This window comes from Carassius auratus, unplaced genomic scaffold (assembly GCF_003368295.1).
Source record: "Carassius auratus strain Wakin unplaced genomic scaffold, ASM336829v1 scaf_tig00216461, whole genome shotgun sequence".
Classification (NCBI taxonomy): domain Eukaryota; kingdom Metazoa; phylum Chordata; class Actinopteri; order Cypriniformes; family Cyprinidae; genus Carassius; species Carassius auratus.
In genome coordinates, this window is record NW_020528584.1 from 256,881 (window position 1) to 281,512 (window position 24,632).

The following is a 24,632-nucleotide window of genomic DNA, read 5'->3' on the forward strand; positions in this document are numbered from 1 at the left end:
TTGCATTACTAGCACACATTTTTCTTGTTTAACACTGTTAAATTGCTTTGAAACAATCTGTATTGCATAAAGTGCTAGATAAATAAAGGTGACTTGACTTTACTTGACAAGCAGAATAATACAAACAGTGAAATGTCCCAGTGCTGCTGGATTGTTATCAGCACTCTTGGAATGCTACTCTGCCTATCAAGATCCAAGAAACATAACTATATATTTTTAACATATTAGCTTTCAGCAAACAGCTTTTAGAAGATGTTAACAATGGCCAAAGACAAAAGTTGTTGGGTCTATCTACAGACTGAAGAAAAGTTTAATTTCATCCACTTTGTAAATTATGCTATACCGGTGTAAAACATGCAATGTGCATTACATATTAAAAATATAATTAAAAACAGCAGTATGAATGGTAATGTTGAGTTTATTATGGGTTAAATTCATCATTGTACTTGGATTGCAATAATTGATGCATAAAGACATATTTGAAATGAAAACTGCATAAACATGCTGAAGTGCAAGTATTTAAGTTTTAAGGTTTTTTTACGCACTTACACATAATACAGTGCTTTTAGAACGACGACAAAATGATGAAACTGTAAACTTAATATAAGATGTGTGCAATAACTCAAAAGTACATTAGCATATAATAAGAGCAGCCTATTTTAATACAAATTTTAGTTTATATATTCTGTACATTTTCTTTTTGCATCTTTAATGTTTGACAGAGATCTGGCCCACTATAGATACAAAGGAAGCTTCCTAAGAGTTCAGTCACTCGATACATGCAATCCCTTATGTAGTTTCTCATTGCAGTCTGCAGCATCTGCCCTGCAGTGATTCTTCTATCCTGATGCCAGAAATACATGCAAATGCTCTCATGCTATATTGATGCCTTAGCATTTCATAATGTACAGTTCACTGTTAGCCATGTGAACTAAAAAAAATTTAACAAAAAAAGTTGATGAGTTTGTTTGATATCAAACTACTTCAGCTACTAAGAATTCTATCTATCTATCTAAACCCACAGCCAACGGCATTGAGAAATTGTCTTTGTTATTTGCACCTCATTGTTTTTCCTTTTTCCTTACAATGTAACACATTCAGAGCACTACTGTAAAGCAGCCGGCAGCAGGAAGTTCAAGTGGCAAATTGCTGTCATATTCATTAAGATGCATGAAATTCCCCTCATTTCCCATGATGCATTCAGAGCATGTCCGCTGCACCTGTTCACTAATCAACCAGCTAACCTAGAAGGGACCTGGATTAGAAAAACATGTCTAACACCTGTCTTTCTTTATGTGTGTGCATCCTTTTTTAACCATTTTTCTCAAGCATCTCCAAATGGAAGCTGTGTTTTCCACTCTCACAGCAGGAGCGGTAATTAAATATTAACATCCAAATTAAACCAGAGGCCACACCTCCATTCCCTTTGAAAAGTAAACCCCTCAACAACTTTGTGTGAGGGGATTTATTGTATATAAATGTCCTTTACTTAACTCAAAGGATTTTAGATGTTCAATTTCACCACCTCACAAAAAGTGTATACAAAAGCAAAATGCTAAAATTGTGCTCCGTTTTCACTTTGTCTGAGTTATGACGCATACTGTTTCTGAATTTTACCTGGTGCTGTCTTAAGCAAACATGATCTGCTGACAGAATCAGAATAGCTGACTCAGAACTGATAAAAAAAAAAAAAAAGAAGTTAGAATTCTTCACAATGGCATTGCAGGGAATACATGATCATTTCATGCTAAATGATCAGCCTGTCAGTAAGTTGTATACTTTCCTTTCCATTTTTACGTTCTTATATTAAAAAAAAAAAAGAGGAAGAGGTTATATGAACAAATACTATACAAGTAGCTTTATAATTAACCAAATTGTTATTATTATTACTATTATTTATAAATCAAAAGTACACAATCACAAAGACAAAGTCTAATTTTATAACAAAAATGACATTTACGATAATATAATGTAATAAAATAGTACTACTATTACAGTATCATTATAGTAAAAACATTGATATACTAAGTATAAATGAATAATATACATAAGTATGTGTTATGATAGTTGTCAGATTAAGATTATTGTAGGATATTAAATGTAGTGCTATTTCAACACACGTACAGCCTATATTTAAATATATTTAATGTAACGTATTATAAAGACATGCATACAATCACTAAAAATAATGATAATTATGAAAGAATTTTAACATCATATAAATGTTCAAATTATATAGTACAGCACATTCACCCATTTATTAATTCAGTGTCTATGCGTGCTAATTGAACATACACGTCACAAGGCAGATAGATTCGAACGCTTTCAGACCACGGCATGTGATACAAGTTCACATTAAGTTCTGCTGCATATTACACACGACAGCAGGTGGATGTGATGTGTGCGCGCTATCACATTATCCACAAACACGCACAGTCTTACCTGGTCTTCAGCATCAGCGAGGAAACGCTGCACGACTGATACAGAAGATGAATGGGTGTTTGATTCCGCACAGCATCCTCAGGACGGGTGAAAAATCAAGCTGCGAGGATGAGAAGAGAGCCAGACGCGCACTACAGGATGCTGATCGCAGAAATGAATGGTGAGAAATGAAGTGCCTAAATATGGCTTTCCCAAAAAATGGTGAGCTCCCTAGCTAGACAACATTTTGATGCATCATTTCGTTGATTTCGGTCAGTTATTGTTGCAATTCAGCAGCGTTTTCGACAAAATATTAGGTGCATCTATGACATAATTCAAAAAATAAATAAACAATTGTCTCGGAAGGCGCTTGCGAGGACCAAAATGCTGACTAGGTAGGCGGCTCACAAGGTTTTAAAATAACCTGCGTGTTAAATGTGCATAGAGCGCCACTCATGGGCATAAAATATGTCTTACAGCAGGAAATTGTACAACAATTTTATGAATTTTAAGTCATAGCCCCTTGTCAGTGTATCAATGTTTAATTTGGAGGGTAATGAAAATACAATACGTTCAGTGGATTGTTATTTAACAACGTACCGATTTTTTTTTAACTGACTTTACTTCTTGAAAAGACAAGACAAAAACTCCATAAAACACGTTTCAAAGATGCGAGTGGTGAACGTTACCTAAAAGTCTATCCCTCACATCGCTTCCATCCGCGTTAAATTATTTAGTTAATAAATGATTAATATATACATAAATACATGTCTTTGGAGTAGATATCCGTATTGCACTTTAAATAGTAGGCTAGTTCTTTTTTTATGTATATAATGTGAAAACATGCCCTGAAATTAATGCCTGCTGTTCACGCTATAGACTGTAAAAAAGTTCGATAAACAATATCAAATATTGAAGAAAATAATATACAGCCACTATGATACATGATAATGAATTGACACTTTAAATAAAAATTAAATAAAAATGTGAAAAAAATTCCATATTTATATTGCAATACTATATTATAATTGTAAAAATAACTTTTCCAAAACACAATAGCTTTAAAATACAGGACATTTATTCAAATATTCAAAAAGTGCAGTATGACATTTGCTTGGAAAACAAGAAGTATCATCTTAAAACAGATTATTAAAATGTTACATTTTGGAAGTCCCCATTTATAACATGACCACTTGGGGACATTTAACACACCCTTTCTTGGCAATCAGGCAGGGTTACCACTCCTGACCCTCATTTATGGGGTTCCTAAAGTAGAAAATCACGTAGAAATATCTACCACAGAACAGAAAACCCTGACTGTGTAAACAAGTATGAACAGACTGTAGATTATATCAACTGACCATTGAGAAGACGTTGTGACTTTGTGAGAGAGAGTGAAAGCTGTCTCTGATGTCAGGTATTTTGTTTAACACCTGAATTTATATTTATGTATGTATATATATCGTTTCAAGTGCTATTTCAAGATTAGGTTGTTTGGCAGATGTTATAATAAGTGATTAAAAAAAAATTCTGTCTGGAACCTGGATTAACTGAGTAATAGAAAGTGTTCAGTGTCAATGGAAAGATATCAATAATGACACAATATGGGTACATGATTAATTTTGCATCAACGCCACCAGACGGCACCATTTCTTAACCACACGGTCTGCAGGAACAAAAGCACTGAAGAAACACTTGAAGCATCTTGGGAGACATTGCCACAGTTCTTCTGGAATTAGTCTGTCTCAGTTTGTTCTTGGGTGCCCTTGAGCAAGGCATTGAACCCCCAACTGTGACCCATACTCAGAATTCGTGCTCTGCATTTAACCTATCCAAAGTGCACACACACACCATGAACACACACCCGGAGCAGTGGGCAGCCATTTATGCTGCGACGCCCGGGGAACAGTTGGGTGTTCGGTGCCTTGCTCAAGGGCACCCAAGTCATTGTATTGAAGGTGGAGACAGGGCTGTACATTCACTCCCCCCACCTACAATTCCTGCCAGCCCGAGACTCGAACTTGCAACCCTTGGATTGCAAGTCCAACACACTAACCGTTAGGCCACGACTGCCCCAAATGGGTAATAATGGATGTATTTGAGATGGATCACCTGTTTGGCTGTTTTTCCAATCTGTTGTATATTTAAAGACTGGAAATATATTGCAAATTAATATGGTCTTGACCAAATACAATAGTTCAGTAACAGAAAAGCAACTCTTTCTCCATCAACCATCTCTTACATGAGATGGATTTCCCTTTTGCTTATGCATAGATGAATCCCTTGCTCATAAAGCACCTCAGAAGTCTTTCTTTTTGTTTAGCTATTTCAATACAATCTTTTCAGAATTTTCTGGTCCCTTTGATTCCAGTCTTGAATTCTTCTGCTTAAATACGGCTTCAGGTGGCCATGTAATTTAAAGGCACTGGGACGCAGAAGACAACCAGTGCACACGGGCAACCAGGGCCTTTCCCACTTCTTTACACTCGAACCACAAGAATTTGGCTCCTCTAACTCCACATCTGAGGTATTTGGGATAACTTGCCTTGATGTTGCAGAGCCAAACCAGTATACCTCCTTTGACTATATCTTTCTGTTAGTTCTTGAAGGCCCCGTAGCGGCTGGCTTTGCTGATGAAGTTCTTCAGCAGATCGTGGTCCATGTCAGCGAAGGCCTGTGTCTGGGTGACAGCTGTCAGGTGGTTAACACAAAACTTGAAACAGAACTCTTCCAAATCCTGCACATGAAGAATGGATTCAATGAGAAATTGACTCATTGGACTGATTCAATGAGAAAGAGAAACACCACTAAAGACTTAGAGAATAGTAAATAAAACCACAAATGTATGCACATGTTTAGGGCTCCGTTCCAAAAACTAGTGAGCTGCCTATTAAGACATTTTTAAACATTGTATGCGTGCTACCTTTAGTTACAGTGCTATCTTATGGTTTAATGTTTATGCAGTTTAAGGTGAAAAATACAACAACACTATTTTCCACATATTGTACATTATTGTTGTTCCTCTATGCCCCGCCTTTCTGAAGCGCATCGATTTTTACAAAGCTTATCGTTCTGAAAAGCAAGGTGCGCTCTGATTGGCCAGCTATAAAGTGCATTGTGATTGGCTGAATACCTCAAGCATGTGATGAAAATTTTACGCCCCAACCTTACTGTGATGCAGTGTCCCAGCAGGATAGACAAAACCAATAAAACCTATTAGAAACGAGGCATTCATTGTATCCAGTGGGGATATGATTACTGATTATAATGACTTATACTGCGTTTTTATGAGTTGCGTTGCGTATCGCACTGCGTAAACATAAAACCATGTCTGGAAAAATCGACAAACAAGTGCTACTCTGCACTGCGTTTGAAACATCAGTGGCAAATTCTTTAAATATAAAAACATACTTAAAGACTGAGTCATAAGCGCCAGTCTGCCTTTGCAAAGTTGGCACTGCTCAACTTTATACAAACAGACACCGGCATTGTAGGCTACTCTCACAAGAAACAGTCGTTCTTCACAAAATGTGCTGCACACATCGGTCCTCTTTTTAAATCTATGTAATTAAGTCTACGTAATTTTACGGTAAAATAAAAATAATCATCTTATAGAGAACTGATGTTTACTTCTGGCTTTTTAAACGTTTATGCAAGTTCTAAAAAAAAAAATAGTTTTGTCACAGTTTTGTCCATTTTGTTTCTCATCCAACACGTGAGAAGTTGAGCTGAACATCTCTTAACGGTCTACTCGTGTTCAGGGTGCGGACCGGCACAGTATGCTCACACAGCTTTAGTGCGCGCATAAAAGGAGCTCTTATTTGTGCGGCACTACACCAACTGCTGATCACTTCCTGCTTTCTGTGCCTCAGACATGAAGCTCTGCATTTCAAGTTCTGAACGGCTGCCTGTGTCCTGCGCACAGATTTTTTAAAACTTCCACACAAATGACATAGCGAACGTTTACAATATAGCATGTGCATTCGGGCGCACTTCCGGAAAAATCGGCCGAAAAAAGACCAAAAACCGATTTATGGCCCGTCAACTGGTACATTCCTAATATATTTATATATTGGAGTACAAACAAGCTAATGTTAATCTCACTAAAATTTGGAACAGGACTTGTATGACTTGGATGACTGAATATGTGTGTGCGCATGCTCACCCGTGCTTCATACTTGACAGCAGCTGAAAGGAGTGTTATAGCATTCTCCTCTGTGATGCCTCTCTTGATGGTCTCCTGGCAAAGTCTTTTCAGACGGCTCTCACGGTAGTATGTGGACAAATCCAGAAGACCTTTACAATTCAATGATCATAGGACCATAAACATCAACCAACATCAATCTGACATTTTTATATTCAAGTGCTGCTCTACAGGGTAATTACGGTTTTCAATGTCTTATGTTGGACTCTATATCTATTTCAAACGAGTATATATTTGTGGATAAAAAAGGAATAAAAAATTCAGCCCAGATCATGGATGTTACAGTCATGAATTGTGCAGTTTACCAATGGCATCCTCAGGTGGGAGGTTGATGGTATCAGTGTACAGGTACTCCAAAAATGCGCGATACACCAGAAAAGAGAACTGATGAATCTCTATGGTCTCTTCATCAGTCTCGTTCAGCAATGCTCGGAAATGCTCACACCTATCAAGACAACCACAAAATTATATATATTTTTAATGCTATTCATTATTTATGTTTTTATTTTTTTGTATTTAAATTTTTTTGTATGTAAATGTAAATGAGTTCAAAATCACTCTAACGGACCTTTTCCTGGAAATGACCTCCCAATCTCAATTCGTACAGCAATTCTTTACTCATTTTCAAGAAACATCTAAAGACTCATCTTTTTCGCCTGCACTTAACCAACTAATACTAGCACTTTGCCTTTTCTTGTCTTTTCATTTATATATATATATATATATATATATATATATATATATATATATATATATATAAACCTAGCTATGCGTTCTATACTAGATATACTAACTGAGACTTGTCATTGCACTTGTATACTGTTGTTGTTCTCTTGTTGACCTGACTGCTTCTATTGTTCTCATTTGTAAGTCGCTTTGGATAAAAGCATCTGCTAAATGATTAAATGTAAATGTATTTAAAGTTATAAAGGTTTTTTGCACCAGCTTTTAGCTCAGAAGAATCATTTGTTCACAAATATGAAGTGTATGTTAGAACGCAATATTCTTCATCCACAACTCATCTATACATGCACAAATATGTCTCTGCACATGTTTGTGTCAAAATATTTCAGCTGCCAAGTTTTTAATTTAAACAACGGAATGACACCAGTGGGGAAAACCCAATTTTTTGTTGATAATTCAGAAATTATTTTCATATGCTGTTTACACAACTGAGGAAAAACTCAATTTTTACTTTATATACACAAAATAGGGCTAAAAACTGAGAAAATGACTTTGGAGATGCTAATACATGATTGCAGGTTTCAGTTTACCTGATTTTAAGAAGGGCTTTGTGCACGTGAATACTCTTCCCATCAACCAGGAACTTTAAGTCAGAGATTTCTGGGCTGTCGAACTCTCGCTTTAGCGACTGGGCAACAGTCAGGTAGTCATCTCCATCTAATAAGTGGAAAAAGCCCAAAAATAATACATTGTTTAAAGCAACATTCTCTCAAAGTGAAGCAGTAGTAGTGTAAAAACAAAATCAATTTTTTGTCATTATTGTATTGCACCAAGAAGTACTGTAAAAATTACAGTAAAATCATATTTTGCCCCATAGAAAGTAAAATTTTACAGTAAAGCATTGGTTTTGAGTTACTCTCAATTAATACCAAATTTGGTCCAGCTTTAAGAACCTTTCGTCCACCCCAGAGAGATGAGTGATGACCAAAGTCTTATTGTTCATGATAGCAATTATATATTAAGTATATTTTGTTGGAAATAGGGTTTCTATGATGTTAAGATGTTAAATACTAGTGAAAATTCACTATTGTTGATAGAAATCTTGATACCACAGTAGAAGCTCATACTAGGATAACAAAAAGTGCCTCAAACAACAATTGAAGACTAGAACAGTCAATAATACAATACAATATGATAATACAAAAAAACAAACAAACACGTCTTCCGCGTCCCACAGTCAGCAGATGTTAGAAAAAAAAAGTGTTTATTATGTTTAAAATCTGGATGTTTATCTTACCAAAACGCATGGATTCGCTTACAGTGGACCAATGAAATCTTTAGAATCAACTGCTGGGAGGAGTTTGCGTTGAACTGGATTGGCAAATGAAATCATGCATGCATTTCATCTATCTGTCTGTCAACTAGAGAAAGCCACACCCTGTCTTGGAGCTCCCATCCCAATTTGGAGCTCTCCAGGCTTCAGTTATACACTTCTCCTTTTTTCCAGTAAATTAGAGCCCTTTTTAGTTTTACTAATCCGTTCCCTTGTTTTAAATCCGTAACTATGAAGTGTTTTTTTACTGACTAATCTCAGAGCCAGTTGAAGGTATACTTCAGAAACCAAGGCTGCTGAAAAAGTAGCCAGAATAATGCTCTTACCCACGGACAAGAGATGCCAGGTGACTGCTGGTGTGGCAAAGCAGGCAAAAACATCATCAGTGCTGGTGAAGTGTGTGAGATGAGGGTAGGCCACAGCCTGACCCCGACACTGACCCCACATCAGCACCTGACCACTCTGTGTTTTCGCCACTGATGTGTGACTGGTGTGACACGCAGCAACCTCCACCATTCTGCAGGAGACAAATGGGTGACAGAGATAGTGTTGTTATATGATCAAGCATGTTTTAGCTTTTTTTATATGTTCATTATAAAATATAAATTCCATTTTTGATTGGTAAACCGTAAATCTGGCAGGAAATGACAGTAAACAACCCACCACATACAGTGATCTATGTTTTCACACACAAACTCTGATGAGCCAAAACATTTTGAACATAAGTGAAGTGAATTTTGTTAATCATCTCCTGACTAGATCACTTGAAGGTCTGGGTAATTCATATGGTAAATGAAAAATCCATTCAAGTAGTCAATGTATTAGTGCAGGAGAAATGGGTAGGAATAAAGATCTGAGTGACTTTGACTAAAGCCAAACTGTTGTAGCAAGACAGCTGTGTCAGAGCATGTCTGAAACAATTTGTAATAATTTCTTCAAGTTAAACCTAACTTTTAGTTTGTCTTGAAGATCCTGAAGACATATCGTGTACGGTCTTTGACGGTAAACCTCACATGTTCCACCAGAGACAGTAATATATCGGATCACGGTTACACCACAATAAAGGATGCATATTACTCTATTCCATGGGCAGTTTTGGGGCGCTCTGATTACAGTTTAGTGTTCCTCTTATACGGTTTAGTGTTCCGCTTATATTGATCTACAGGCAGAAACTAAAATCAGCTTAACCTGTTTTAAGGATTGTAAAAAGATGGACTAATGAAGTGGAGCAGGATTTACAAGCTTTTTTTGACCTCACTGATTAGAGTAATTTTGAAACTGCGTCCACTGAAATGGACGAGAGACCGTAACATCTTATATCAATTTCTGTGAAAACATCTGCTTTCGTACCAGGACTCATCTAACTTACAATGACAAACCAAATGATGGAGTCACATGATGTTGTTCCTGAGAGACCTGTAAAGGGCGGGTTTTAGTGAAGTGCAGTGGAGTTTCTGGCCCGATGGTGGAAACGCAGCACCATTTTGGCCTCGGTGTTGAGCGAACCACTGTTACAACCCTCCCCACTCGTAAATTCCTCTTATGTGTAAACATACCTGCCTATAAAGCTCATTCTGATTCTGATTCTGGTAGTCTTTCTCAAATGAAAGAGTTTAACAAGCTCCACAAGCTTTCCACAAAGGAGCTCTAGAGATGAAGTTCTTGTGTTCATGTCTTCATATACTGAGATAATGAAAACACTTTGAGCATCACATGCATTAGAGTTTGTGTACTAGACCAAAATACATCATTCATTTACAGAGAGACAAGCAGAACATGCAGACTTATTAGCAACACTGACTGGCTGCTGTCACATTTAGTTCTGCTATGTGATAGGCTGTTAGATTAATCCATATTAAGTAAAAATCTCTGGAGCCTGTTGGATAATTTGGAATGACATGGGGGTAAGTGATTAATGATGAAATTTTCATTTTGGGGTGGAGTATCCCTTTAATATGCATTTTATAGTCTGATGAATCTATAATCTACATGACTGGTCTAGAGCCGGATTGTTATATATTGTGATATAAATGTTTATTTTATATATACCCATATACATTCAATTTGATAAATTTTAAAAAGTAAATTAGTATTTTCAACTGACATTGTAAAACTGTGGGGCATGTTCTGTTCCAAGTCATAAGAATTAAAAAATGATAGATACGCCAATATAGATTATCTTTAGTGTTTTAACCTGATTTCAAATGGTTACAACTAAACAATTTTTTTTTTTTTCTAATCCCAAATGTCAGTGAAGAGTTCTCTCAGTTTGCCACAATTGAGTTTCTGGTGAAGTGACTTCGGTAGACTACATACTTCACTTGACCTACTTTTTTCTTCACAGTTTCATTGTTTTTGGTAAATGTTCCCGAAATGCATGAAAGAAACTAAGGGTATACATTTTTTTGTGTGCAAAATATCACCCACATGTATTCAACTGCACAGAAAACCAGGTGAGATGACAAATTATTTTCCTCCATATCAATTCAGTCATATGGGAGGCTACAATTTGAATATCACCTCTCCTTGTCCATATTGATGAGGGTGGGTACAGCCTGGTTGCTTTTGTTGCCAGTACCCAGCTGCCCATATGAGTTTGCACCCCAAGAGTAAATAAATCCTTCATCTGTAAGAGCCAGTGTGTGTGCATATCCACATGCCACCTGTAAAAATTAGACAGTTAAGGGATGATAGAAACATGTTATTTGTTGGCATATCTGTCATCCAAGATTAATTTATTCTGCAACTAAATATTTTTAAGAATGCGGGGTAATTGAGATAAATGTGAGTAGTATTTTACTATTTATGTGGTTTTAATTAAATTAAATAAAAGTTCATGTTGAATTACTAAAATTAATAAAACAAATAAAAGTTACAGACATTGACAAAAACACAAAAAAGCACTGTTTTTTTAATTTTATAATTAAAATAAAAATCGAAATTAAAAAATAAAAGCTAATAGTATATAAAAATTAATAACTGCATTTCAATGTAATAATAATTCAATCCATGATATATATATATATATATATATAGATATATATATATATATATATATATATATATATATACACACACACACACATATATATATATATATATATATATATATATATATATATATATATATATATATATATATATATATATATATATATATATATATATATATTAAGTATACATAAAATTTAGACTATAGCCGCATTTCCAACGCAGGAACTAGGGACTTTGGGCTGGTACTTGATGTGTTTCCACTGCAGGAACCAGGAACTAAAAGTTCCTAAAAAAAAAATTGCCCCTCAGAAAGTCCCTGCTGGTGAGGTAGTACTTTTTCAAAGTTCCAGAACTTTCGGGGGTGGCACTAGGGCACTAAACATGCTGATTGGTTGAGTTCATGCAGCATTGTGATTTAACTTAGAAGTGCGAATAACCATTTATTCGGATCATTTTCAAAATATTACTGTTATTATGTTATGAAATGTAATTTTAAAAGTATTTCAGGCGAAAATGCAGTTGTTTAAAACTCAAATCTGTGGTTTATTTATAAAGACAGCACCTATTTAAAAATGTGTTTTGCCGATCTCGGAGACGGTCAGCTCCACGCGATCAGCGGGAGCTCAGTGATCATCTATCCACTGAGAAACAGCCTCACCTCGGCTAGCCCTTCTGATATGTGCTGCTTACTCTGACATCTCTGTAGTGGTTCAACATAAAATAAAATTCATTTTGGGTAAACTTATAAACAGGTTATCTTTGGTCTGTATTCAATTTATCTATATGTTAAAATGAAAATAAAAAAGGTAAATTGATATAATTTTTATATATATTGCAGTAGTCAAGGCGAGCTGACTAATATTATCAAGACGCTGCTGTTTGCAGAATTACCGGATTTGCGTAGTCGCGGACATCACGCTCCTGAGTCGAATGCACAAAGTCTGAACTACTGAGGATGCAAATCCAAAATCAGCGTATTTTGTATTGAGAAACGCGCGCAGACCTACGTCACCAGACTATTTGCCTAGTCTTCCCGGTTTTTCAGCCCTCTCTCACAAAAGCCACCTCATTTCAGAAGCCCACCATATCCTACTGATTAATACACAGAAGTCTTTGTTTGTCACCTGTACGATGTTGGTTCCCTGTAAGGCGGCGATCCGGCAGGGGGTTTGCTGATTGCCATTGTTTCCCAAACCAAGCTGCCCATTGCAGTTATAACCCCAGCCGTATGTCTGTGAACACAGAGCCTTGAGATAAACCAAGTGCTCATTACAGCAACAATTACAAACAACAACAACAACAACAGTCATGACCAAAAGTTTTGGCAGTGGCATAATTTTGCTTTTGTTTTTTAATTAAGTTTGCCACTTAAGCTGATGTGGTGTTCATTCACATTATTGTGTAGAGAAAACATAACATATCTTTAATATTTTTTTATTCAAATTTCTTTGATTGTCATCTGTAGTTCTTGATTAAACTCTTATTTGTAAATTTAAACTCACCTCTCCATTGTCCAGGACGGCCATAGAGCAGAGCTGTCCACAGGCGATGTTGACCACCACCTTATTCTGCAGGCAGCTGCTGACCCTGCGTGGGGTGGGCTGGTTAGCCGTGGATCCAGAGCCCACCTGCCCAGAGTTGTTGTATCCCCAAGCATACACCTAAGATAGGACAGGAAATGACAGGAAACAGAACCAAAAAAAAAAAAAAAGATAATTAATAAACTGAAGGGCTGTATAAAAAACAAAAAACAAATGAAGTAATCTGAATGCAAGATATCTATACATATCCAGGATGTACATATACAGTATGTGTGTATATGTTTATAGACTGAAAGAAGTCTCTTATGCTTAAGGCTGTGCAATAAATACAATTTTAGTTTTGATTTTAGCTTCCAACGATTACGTAAGGCATAACTGACAACAGACCATTGAATTATTGAAAAATACTGGACACCCAGTCCCTATGTGGTAATGCAGCCACGACGCAAAGTGGAACAAGGTCTTAAAAGGAACACTCCACTATTTTTTTATTGAAAACTATTTTCCTACTCCCCTAGAGATAAAACAGTTGATTTTAGGGCTGCCCCCTAATAGTTGACTAAATGTTAGTTGACCACAAGAGGCTTGGTCAACCAAAAATTTTATTAGTCACTTGGTCACAGAAAAAAAAAAGAATTAATTCCACAGGTGAACTCAGGCAGTCCGTGGCTAACAGATCATTAACTGCTCGGGTGGTGTATGTGGTAATATAGGATAGGTACATCGGACAGCCTATCACGATCAACCCCAAATATGACTTATCATAAAAGTATTAGCAACTTTACATGGCCGCTCAATCTAATGTTAACCCAGAGAAATATGTGCTGTACAACACGGTGTCTACACCGGACTTAAATTTAAGATTAAACTTAAAAACACTATGATTTCATTTAATAAAAATGAGTGCTGCATGTTTCAATGTCAATGCACCTGCTGGCAAAGAATGAATTTGCATTTTCAATAAGCCTGTCTGCTGTTGTTCAGACCAATGTGAAAATCGTCCCATATTGTTAAGGGTGAAGCGGTGGATTGACAAGAAGCTATTGCACAATTTTAGGAAAGTTTCTTTTCGAAATGTAATCGGTTACAGATTACAAGTTACCCTATTTAAAATATAATAAGTAGTGTTACTATTTCAAGTACTTTATTAAAGTAATGTAAACGATTACATCTGATTACCTTTCAAATTTTCTAATGAATGTTTTCTACTATTAATCCTTTTCGAACATTTAAACCAGGAGTTAACCTTACAGTAGTACTCAACACTGAAAACTGTCAGACTTTCAAAATTCTTCATCACTTGAATTTAAATTATAATAATGTAATAATTTAAAGCATAGTCACCACAGAATCAGACTTTTCCACCTCTTTATGCCTTGAGATCCTTATGAGGTTAAATACAGATTTAAACAACCTGAGCTTAACAAGAAATAGTTTAATAGCTATGATACGATTTTTTAAATCAAATCTTTGCATAGCTATGACAGAAAACATTGGCATCACACAGGTCTCTACTCAGAAGATGACTGTTATAATGTTATGATCAAGGCTCTGGACTCTAAGCATAACTTTTTTTTTTCTACAAACAAACTATTAAATATTTTCTATAAAAACGTTAATGTCCTGGCAGTGACAAATAGCTTATTTTATATTAAATTTAATTACATTAATTTTATAAGTTAAGATTTACAAGAAAATAATAACTGTAAAATAATTAGTTTAAAGCGTTTACAAACCAAATGTTATTTTACTTTTGTTCATACAGGAGTACTTTTAAATGAAAAAAAGTGCACAATACAGCATTATTAGTTTTGTGCAAAACAATCGCAGACAATTATGCGATTAAATATTTTTCTTTTTTACCTCTCCCTCTGTGGTGAGGGCTATGGTGTGGTGAGAGCCGCAGGCCACCTCTGTCACCCTCTTGCTGATGAGGTTGGTGGAAACCAAGGCAGGAATAAGGCCGTGGTTAGTGGTGCCATTACCCAGCTGACTGTAGCCATTGTGACCCCAGGAATATACTTCTCCATCTACAAACACAGAAGACACGATACAGATCTGAGAATGACAAATCTTTGACTCAAGTGTTTGTTTCGGAGAGAGAAATAATGGAAAAGCAGATCTTGAATCTAATATACAAGGCCTAAATTAACAATAACAAATGAAATTTGAAACTGGCTTTGAGGAGTATAAAATGTAACTTGAACAGTTGACATAAGTGATTTAATCAAAGACACAGACGTAATGCTGATCATCTTAAAACATATGCTGTACCTCAATTTTTACTTTTGTGGAAAATGAACCATTTGATGTTTATCAGGTAAGAAAACATTTTGTTCTCCAAAACTCATGTCGTGACACATAGAATATTTTTCCTGTTACAAACCTCCAAATCAGACTGTTTTTGACTATTTTAGTTCTTGCCATTTGTCCTCAGAAAACATAAATTTTCCGTTAATCCTAATAAGTGCTTTAAAAGGTCCTCCTGAAGGTTTTACCACAGTAGTGGTGGGCGAAAAAATCCACAATCTGAATTCCGATCTTCCTAATTTTGAGATGTACTATCTAGAATATCCAGACTGGAACAAGCCTGTGGACTTATCTATTTGCAAAATTTAAAGCACATTACTGAATTAAACAATCAGTTAAAACACTGCGTAGTCTTCACTGTATGAATTAAATTTACACAGATTCTTATTAAATTTACAAAAGAATTTTGTTAAGAGCAGTGAGTGATTTTCTCTGTCTTTAACAGTAATGACAACGAAAGCAGCAGGTCTGGCTTGAAGACCAAATCGATGTATCTTATATAGACTACTGTAGCGTATCAGACCCGAATCAGACAAGTTAAATATTCGATCAGGACTATGATTGAAATATGAGGAGCCAAATTCCTCAGAAAGGCAACAGGATATTGTAAATCAATTCCTAGTGCCACAAGTCAGAAGCAAGATAACCAACCCTTTCACTGAATAGCTTTCAACATTAACACCATTAGAACAGTTATTGTCCATAATTATACCCTGCAAGAGCGGGAAAATTCGGACCACATGCTTGATAAGATAACATATGATTTATGATACCCCCGAGCCAAGACAATATCTGATTTGCATTTGATTTCTTTCCCAACTGTTTATATTCACTTAAGACATAAATTACTGTGTTTATGTGAATATTCATCAAGGCTGACATTTTGAGGTATTTATTTTTTTTATATTTGTGTGTATTTGACATTTACGCAAGCATCTGAAGCCCTAAGCATACTTTGCTCATCCTTGTTCAGCTCAGTCTCATGAGTAGGGGTGGGCGGATCGATCTAAATATCGATAGTATCGATGCCAACACTGGTATTGGTATCGGATCGATACAATTGTAATTGAATCGATATTTTAATTTAAATATCTCTCATCTACGTTCATTATACTTTGCTCGAGTCTTCTACCCATAGACAGTACCTCTACAATCCTGAGCAAACGCTGTTTACCAAATTTTGCAGTATCGCCCACCTCTACTCATGAGTGCACAGAAAATGCTTGGGGAACAGTGTAAGCTCTGTTTCACAGATTTAAAGTACTGTAAAACATTAAAGAGTTAATAATTTTACTTTTATTTTTTTATTTATTTATTTTTTATACAAAACATGTCCCGCAGTAGACTGCATTCAACATCAGTCATGTTTCATAATTTGACCAGGGATCATAATTTGACCAGGCCAGGGATCTCCAACCATCTTCAGTTCCAACCCTGCTCAAACACACCTTGTAATTACACCTGACTGTAATTATCAAGTAACACTGACAAAATATTAGCTTGATTAGCTGGTTCAGGTGTTTTTTATTAGTTTTGGAGATTAATCTGCAGGACGGCGCTGAAATCTGAAAGCACACCGATTTAAATGAAAAGGATTGGAATTTATTATCTTGATTGTCTTGTTTCATAAGCGTTGGAAGGCAAATTCAAAATCGAATCTAATATTTGAATCATGGCACAGCCTAGCTAGCTCACAGCTAGCTCATGTTAAAACAACACACATTAAAGCAGGGTTCCTCAAATCTTGTCCTAGAGGAACAATGTGCTGCAGAGTTTAGCTCCAACCTTGATCAAACCTACCTTTGATTTTTTTTATGATACTGAAGACACTGATCCTGAAGACACAATGATCCTGACAAACACATGCTCAGGTGTGTTTGATTAGGGATCGAGCTAAACTCTGCAGGAAAGTGGATCTAGTGGGACATATTTGAGGATCCCTGCATTAAAGACACATGATAGAAACAACTGACACAATTTGACCAATCAGCACAGCCATCTAGTAGCCAGTCGTTGTAGTAGTTTTAACATCACTATAAGGAAATAAACGATTATGATCTATACAATTCGCTTGAAAAGTAGATGGACATCTTGATATAAAATCTGCAGATCACCCACTCCTATATTATAGTTGGCATGAAATGGACGTTGTGACCAACTTTACTTCCATATCGTGGTGCATTTCCAAGTGAAACAAGAAATAAAAATTACAACTTTAAGGTGTTATCATTGCTATTGCCATTGTATTAAATGGATAAACACTTACACAGGCCTAATCTGATACATGGTCAAGTCAGCCAAATCATGTCTGAAGGTGTAATACATCTCCCATTAAATTCTGTGATGTAATCTCAAGACCCATAAACAGTAGATGGAAGATTAAACTTCAGTGATAATGTGCAGCCACAATAAAAACTGAAATGCCATTAACACAATCTTTCATGTAAAAACCATGTTTTTCAGTTTTTCTTATAATTTACAAATTCAGATCACACCCAGTTCCTCAAGGATCTTGATAAACTACAATAAATATAGGAATGTATGGGTACAGGGAATGTCCAAATCATGTATTATAATATCTGACCCCTGACATTAGGGCTGCACAATAATTTATAACGATAATGTATATTTTTGATAAAAAAAAAAAAACTATAATATTCATGAGTTTTCACCATAGAAGGATTTCTAATTTTGCCATCCTGCAACCAAAATGATTTGGTACAGTAAAATACCAAATCATTGCCTTTGTTTCATGTCAAAAGTTTGTCTAACCTGCCGTGGCGATGACTACATGTGGCCCTGTGCCATAGCTCAAAGACACAATTTTCTTCCCACACAAGATGTCTATTCGTCTGGGTTCAATGGTGCTCTGCATGTCCCCAAGCCCCAGGCAGCCACTGCAGTTCGTCCCCAGTGCAAATACCTGTGGGCAGACATAATTTAGGTGGTTTACAACTTGACAAGAACTTTTCATTACATTTATATTATATTTAATTACAGTAAGTTCTGTCAATTGATTTAACCCCTGTGCGGTCTTCGGTCATTTCTGACCGGAATATTTTACGTTTTGAAATGTTAAAAATCACAGCTTCATCGGAATGATATGAAATGCGGTGACCTTCATGGCATTTGGGGTGTGAACACACAAAAAAATTGAGGGCATGATTCGAACAGTCTAAGTGGGCGTAAAAAAAATAGTAACACTCATGGTCTTCGGTCAAAAATGACCGTCCATAGGAAATGAATGGGAAATAGACAAAAATACAACAATTCAGAGAATATTTGTGTACACAATCTACAAATCGATCACAAAACTGAAAAAAAGTGCACAGCAGTGAAGGGATGACACTATAAAACATCAAGAGTGTGATATTGACACATCCAATCACACACAGATGCACACACACACACACAAACACACACACACACACACATACTTACACATAGACACCTATGAACTACTGTGTCTGTAACACAGAGCAAAGTTTTGAGAATGTGAAATCCATTCAATAATTCAGTCATAATGCAGAGAAAATCTAACAGCAGTGAAGGTATGACACTCTAAATAATCACATACACACACACACGCGCGCGCACACACGCGCGCACACACGCACACACCTATGACCTGCTGTCTGTAAAACAGCGATGAGAAGCAAGCGCTGCCTCTTGGGTTTGTCAGTGCACTTAGAAACTCAGACTTGGTCCTTTGCACCATTCTGAGGATTCTTATTTTTTATTTTTTTGCAGGAGCTCTGTGCCACTGAACAATATGTACAGGTTTGATTGCAATCATAATGCAAAAACTAATGCAAATAATGCATGAAATCATTATTTATAACAGAAGAAATATAAAAAAATATACAAAAAGTACTCTTTAGAATGTATTAATATATATTCAAGTCCACTACTTAATATGAGTAAGCAATTATGTCTAAAAACAATAAGGGAATTCACAAGCCTCTCTATAGATTCCTATACTGGTAATAAGTGGTTGCACCATGCACTTACATGTTTTTCTTTCTTTGCTCTGACCAGGTGGCGCTAAAAAATCTTCAAAAAAAATGTATTTGAATGGCTTAGTCTCTGGTTTAATCTGAAATACAACATTAATTCGAAAATAATTTAGAAAAATTAGAAAAAAAAAATTATGTATTATTTTCTATGAGAAAAATTGTTCATAATTATTGCATAAATATGAATTAATACCTTAAAATTTTCTCAAAATACAAAAGAAAAAAGAAAAAATATTATTGAATAAAAATATATTCCACTGATTTTACTGGGGGGCAAAAAAGTTACATTTTAGGTGTCCGGTCACTTATGACCGTGAAGACCCTGAGTGTGACTCTCAAATGAGGGCCGCACAAGGGTTAAAACAATAAAATATTTTTTCTGTAATCACATATTAATATATGTGATTACTATATTATATGTACATTAATATTGTCAATTTCACACTGAACCTCCAAATTAATGTAGAAAGAACATAAATATGGTTTACATTTTAAATATGTTTTTAATGGCATCTTTTTACTAAATAGCCTATTACTAATGAAGACCAGTATCACTGATAACAATATTTATACTGATGTCTCTATTAAATGCATTTTCCCTCATTTTAGCCATTTATTATAGCAATTCAACATTACTGTATAAATGAAAGTCATTTTTTAATAATTAAAAGGATCTGAAAAATAATTTAAGTTAACTTAATCTTCACATAAACTATAAACTGTATTCACATAAACTAGCTTGATAGCTTGTTCATATGGTTTACTGTAACGCTAGCCAAAGGAATAATAAAAAAGATGCTGCATTAATAAAATAAAATAAAAATTATGCGTTAGACTGAAAAAACTAATTATAATAATAACAATAATATCACAATTAATGTGTACATTTTGACAGCCTTATAGTTCATTCTGCCACAGACTATCATTTAACTATGAAGTCCATCTGTGTATATTTACAGAACAGATCATTCTGGTTTTAAAATCTGATTTGGATGAGCAGCAATCAGCCTCTCGAAGCTCAACTCTAACCGCTCCTTCTACATAACTACAATTCTGTTTACACAGCATTCTTAAAAACACTTTGTGCTTTCAGTTTGGCACTTGATCCTTTCTTAGAGTATGTACATGAGATAAAATGAGAGTGAGAGGTTTTTTTTTTTATGAGAAAGCTTTTGTTGAAAAGATAAATGGTACCTTAATTGCTATCTATGTTTTATTGTGGTTAAAAAAAAAAACACATGAAAGAGCCAGGCTCAGGACGTGCACCAGAGCTTCTCTCAGGAAGCAAACCAGGCTTTTGTTAGTATTACAGGCCTAAATATAGCCATGTTCTATCTGCTTATCAAAAACCCAAGATCACTCTGCCTTTGACTGCCATCTCTTTCCTAACAGTACATATGTGAATGGCTCAAAATGTATATTTTTTTATTGTAGCTTTTTTACTTTCCCTGACAAAATTTTTGACGGACTCCACTCACGCACACACATATATATAATCAGAAAGAGCTTTATTGCCAAGTATGTTTGCGCATACAAGTAATTTGTTTTAGTGACATATATACATATATTTATATACAAATAAAATAATTATAAGAAAAATAAAGGTAAAATTTGTTTTTTAAAGGAAAAAAATAGTTATGGTCACCAAGGCCATTCTTACTGAAGCATCCTTATTATTGAGTCCTGATGTGTGTGAGAGAGCAAGAGCTCCAGCCAACCTAATGAACAATTTCCAGCGAGGATCTGTGCTCATTTACAGTTCATCTATAAATGGGGAAAGTCATGGCCTAGTGCAGTGGTTTTCAACCTGTGGTCCGCGGCCCACTACAGGTGGGCCGCCAATTATTTTCTGTTCATTTCCAGTCCATTCTAGGGCTGTGCGATTAAAAGAAAACGTCCTAAAATCACGATTTGAGCGTGCGCATATGCCTAACTCCAGGTTCACACACTTTTCACACACTTTTCTGAGCCAATGTTGACGGATCAGAGCGTTCTCACTGCGGTAAAAGGCTAGAAATAAAAACGTGCGAAAATAATTCATGTCTAACACATGAGCATAGAGTGAATTTGTTAGTGAACAGGATGCAGTTTAAGTGAGAGGAGACACGTTTTAAGTGTGCACACTCTCTCCTCGCAAAGCAGCGTGTATCTGAGCAAGCACGACTGGTTTTATGACAGAGCAAAGGAAATCTGCTGCGAACAGAGAGATTCGCACTCGTGCATTATTTTAATGTGCTTTCGCGTTATATTTATGCGCTCTCACTGCTGACCGCATACACATACTGTATACACACTGCAAACACCTGAGGCACCGCTACAATTAATGAGCTCTATGAACAATGCATGGCAAAAAAGCCATATTTTTATTTTTTGCCACAAGTCTATACATTTTTTTACATCTTCACTATAGTGATAATTTTGACTTGTGTCTGTTCTAGAGATGTTACAACTTTTTGATAAAGCTCTGATTGGTTTTCTTTGGAAATATGTTTCAAATTAATCCTGAATGCATTTATGACTGTAAAAGCACAATTGCAAAATTGATCAAAAAAAATCGCGATAGTTTTTTTTGTTTTTTTTGCCCATATCGCACAGCCCTAATTTATTCAATAAATATAGTTTAAAATCTAGCTTCTGAGTACTAAGTTATTAACCCAACAATAGCGGGGTCAGTTAATTTTTTTGAAGTGGGCCGCGCAAACATATGTGTTTGGTTGTGTGGGCCGCGAGTTGAAAAAGGTTGGGAACCACTGGCCTAGTGGTTAGAGAGTTTGGCTCCTAAGGTTGTGGGGTCGATTCTTGGGCCGACAATATCAAGACTGAGGTGCCCTTGAGCAAGGCACCGAACCCCCAACTGCTCCTTGGGCAGCGCAGTATAAAAATAGCTGCCCACTGCTCCGGGTGTGTGTGTGTTGTGTTCACTGCTGTGTGTGTGCACTTTGGATGGGTTAAATGCAGAGCACAAATTCTGAGTATGGGTCACTATACTTCGCTGTACGTCACGTCACTTATTCACTTATTGGTCCAATAAAAGCTTTTACCTCATCACTGACGGTAACATAGATAGCCTCATTTGCAGCAGTACCGAACACACAGGCTTGACGGATGAGCCGCAGTTCTTCAGGGGGCAAGAGGGCGAACACCGGCCACTTTCCCACGTCCAGCATACTACTCTGTGATTGAACACATAAACTCACATTAAGAAAGCATTAGCTGCCTGCATCTCAAATTAGAATTTTTAATGCATGTAACATTTGCTGAAGTAATGTCGCTGCTACACTTGTTAGTTTTAAATAAAAGAAATACTTACAAAGAAAATAAATAATATTTGACCAAACAACAAACTCTTCAATAATAGTTGTAATCAAACATCTAACGCAGTCAGGTCTAGAAAGCATAACTTAAATAAACGGGCGTGTTGTTATACAGTCTATGGTTGTCACTCAGCTGTTAGTTAGCTAACAAACTAACTATCGTTTACATTCATAAGAAATAAAAACAGTCAAAAAGTCTGCACAAGCCTCATTCTAAGATGTTAAACTACACGATGTACTGCTGAATAGCAGCTAATATAACATATTTGAATTTGTAAATCTGCTAGCTGATGTTAGCCGGCTGCATAGACTGACGTCATGGAGAAGTGTTAATCCAATATCAGCGCGAGGTTTTACATTATAAACTCTCTAAATGTTTACCGTGTGTTAACTTAAACTCCCAAGTCTTCATTCCTGGTGTCAGAGGATGATGTAGGGATGGTAAAACGGTCAGTTTTGCATGAATACGAGTGAGGATAGCGGAGATGTGTCCAGTGTTCTTCTTCTTATATCTTTCCGGCAGTGTAGACGCTACTAAGCGTATTACTGCCCTCCATAGGTCAAAGTATAAACTAAATTATTACATTATATACATTCCTGTATTATGCAAGAACGGAAACTGCCTCAGAGATCAGTTTATGCTTATCGCTTATCACTGAATCTTAAACAAAGAAGTAACAGAACACCTAAACTCCAAGTTCTGCCAATTTATCAAAAAGTGCTTTTCTTTATACATTATACTTCATATGTTCCAAGAAAACATGACCTACTGTTTCAATTTCCCTACATTCACATATTCCAGAAATATGCTTTCCTACAATATACAAAAACTAATTTAACCCACAGTCCCCCAACCTCAATCTAGTTTAAGTCTACGGGATGGACAAGTACAAAAACATATATTCCTAACTTTAGGTTTAATAGAAAAATAATGTCTACCCTTGATTTCCTTTTCCCATTCTCCCTATCATTCTTTCATTAAGCTCTCCAATTTCCCTACATTCCATCCTCACCATGGATACATGGATATCTATTCCTTTTCCTAAACTCTCCTTCACTATAATCTGCCGGCTCATTCCCTACCCCAGCAAACCCATGGAGGCACCCAACAGAAAGTGATATTGCAAGCAAACCCAACACTAAAAAACACTCAAGATGTAATTTACAATATCAGGTCGAACTTTAGATGTTCCTGCTCTTAAAGTTTCCAGAGCTGCTCCTGAGTCAGAACAAATAAAAACTTCTGGCTTCTTCAATCCACCATAAAGCCCATAAAATTGCCATTAACTCAGCAGTAAGAACAGAGCTTCCATTTAACATATGTCCACCAATTTACAACCCTAGTTTCTCCACATACACCCCAAAACTAGCTCTCCTATTAACTGGATCTCTAAACCCATCTGTAAAAATGATTATACTACTCTGATTAAGATATCACTAATCTTGGTATGACCTCCCTCTTATTTTTTTTTCCTGAAGAAATGCAAATTGAATTTTCAACTCTGGCATTACCCAATATGGCATAGGTAACCATCCTATATACTCTGCAATGTCTCCTTTTCTAATCCCATCTTCTTGGCCCACTGATTTACAAAAAAAAATATATATATATATATATATATATATATATATATATATATATATATATATATATATATATATATATATATATATATATATATATATACACCTTGCTGGATATGTATAATTATATATACAGTACCAAGTTTTACCCAGTATTGTTGTCCCAATTTAATCCGCTTTAATAAGGGCATTTCTCACATTTCAATAAGCAAGGCTGAAACTGGGGAAGTT

The 24,632-nt window shown here is 35.8% G+C and overlaps 1 protein-coding gene across 1 annotated transcript; it reads right to left on the bottom strand.

Moving 5' to 3' along the window:
* Positions 1-4,358: 4,358 nt before the first annotated feature.
* On the bottom strand, positions 4,359-23,353 carry LOC113098251 (RCC1 and BTB domain-containing protein 2-like). Its single transcript, XM_026263265.1, has 12 exons — positions 23,199-23,353; positions 22,545-22,676; positions 18,260-18,410; positions 15,041-15,207; positions 13,139-13,297; positions 12,761-12,868; positions 11,163-11,305; positions 8,969-9,159; positions 7,900-8,026; positions 6,931-7,070; positions 6,587-6,717; positions 4,359-5,158 (listed from the first exon to the last, which is right to left on the bottom strand). Exons 2-12 carry the CDS (start codon positions 22,668-22,670, stop codon positions 5,018-5,020), a joined length of 1,584 nt encoding a protein of 527 aa, XP_026119050.1. The 5' UTR covers positions 22,671-22,676; positions 23,199-23,353; the 3' UTR covers positions 4,359-5,017.
* Between the last annotated feature and the right edge of the window lie 1,279 nt (positions 23,354-24,632).

Bases quoted from the DNA above. Each gene is read 5' to 3' on its own strand.
- LOC113098251 (XM_026263265.1), bottom strand. From the start codon at position 22,670: ATGCTGGACGTGGGAAAGTGGCCGGTGTTCGCCCTCTTGCCCCCTGAA. The intron at 15,208-18,259 runs GTTAGACAAACT...CTGTGTTTGTAG, and splicing joins TGTAGTCATCGCCACGGCAG to ATGGAGAAGTATATTCCTGG. The intron at 12,869-13,138 runs GTGAGTTTAAAT...CTGTGTTCACAG, and splicing joins CCGTCCTGGACAATGGAGAG to ACATACGGCTGGGGTTATAA.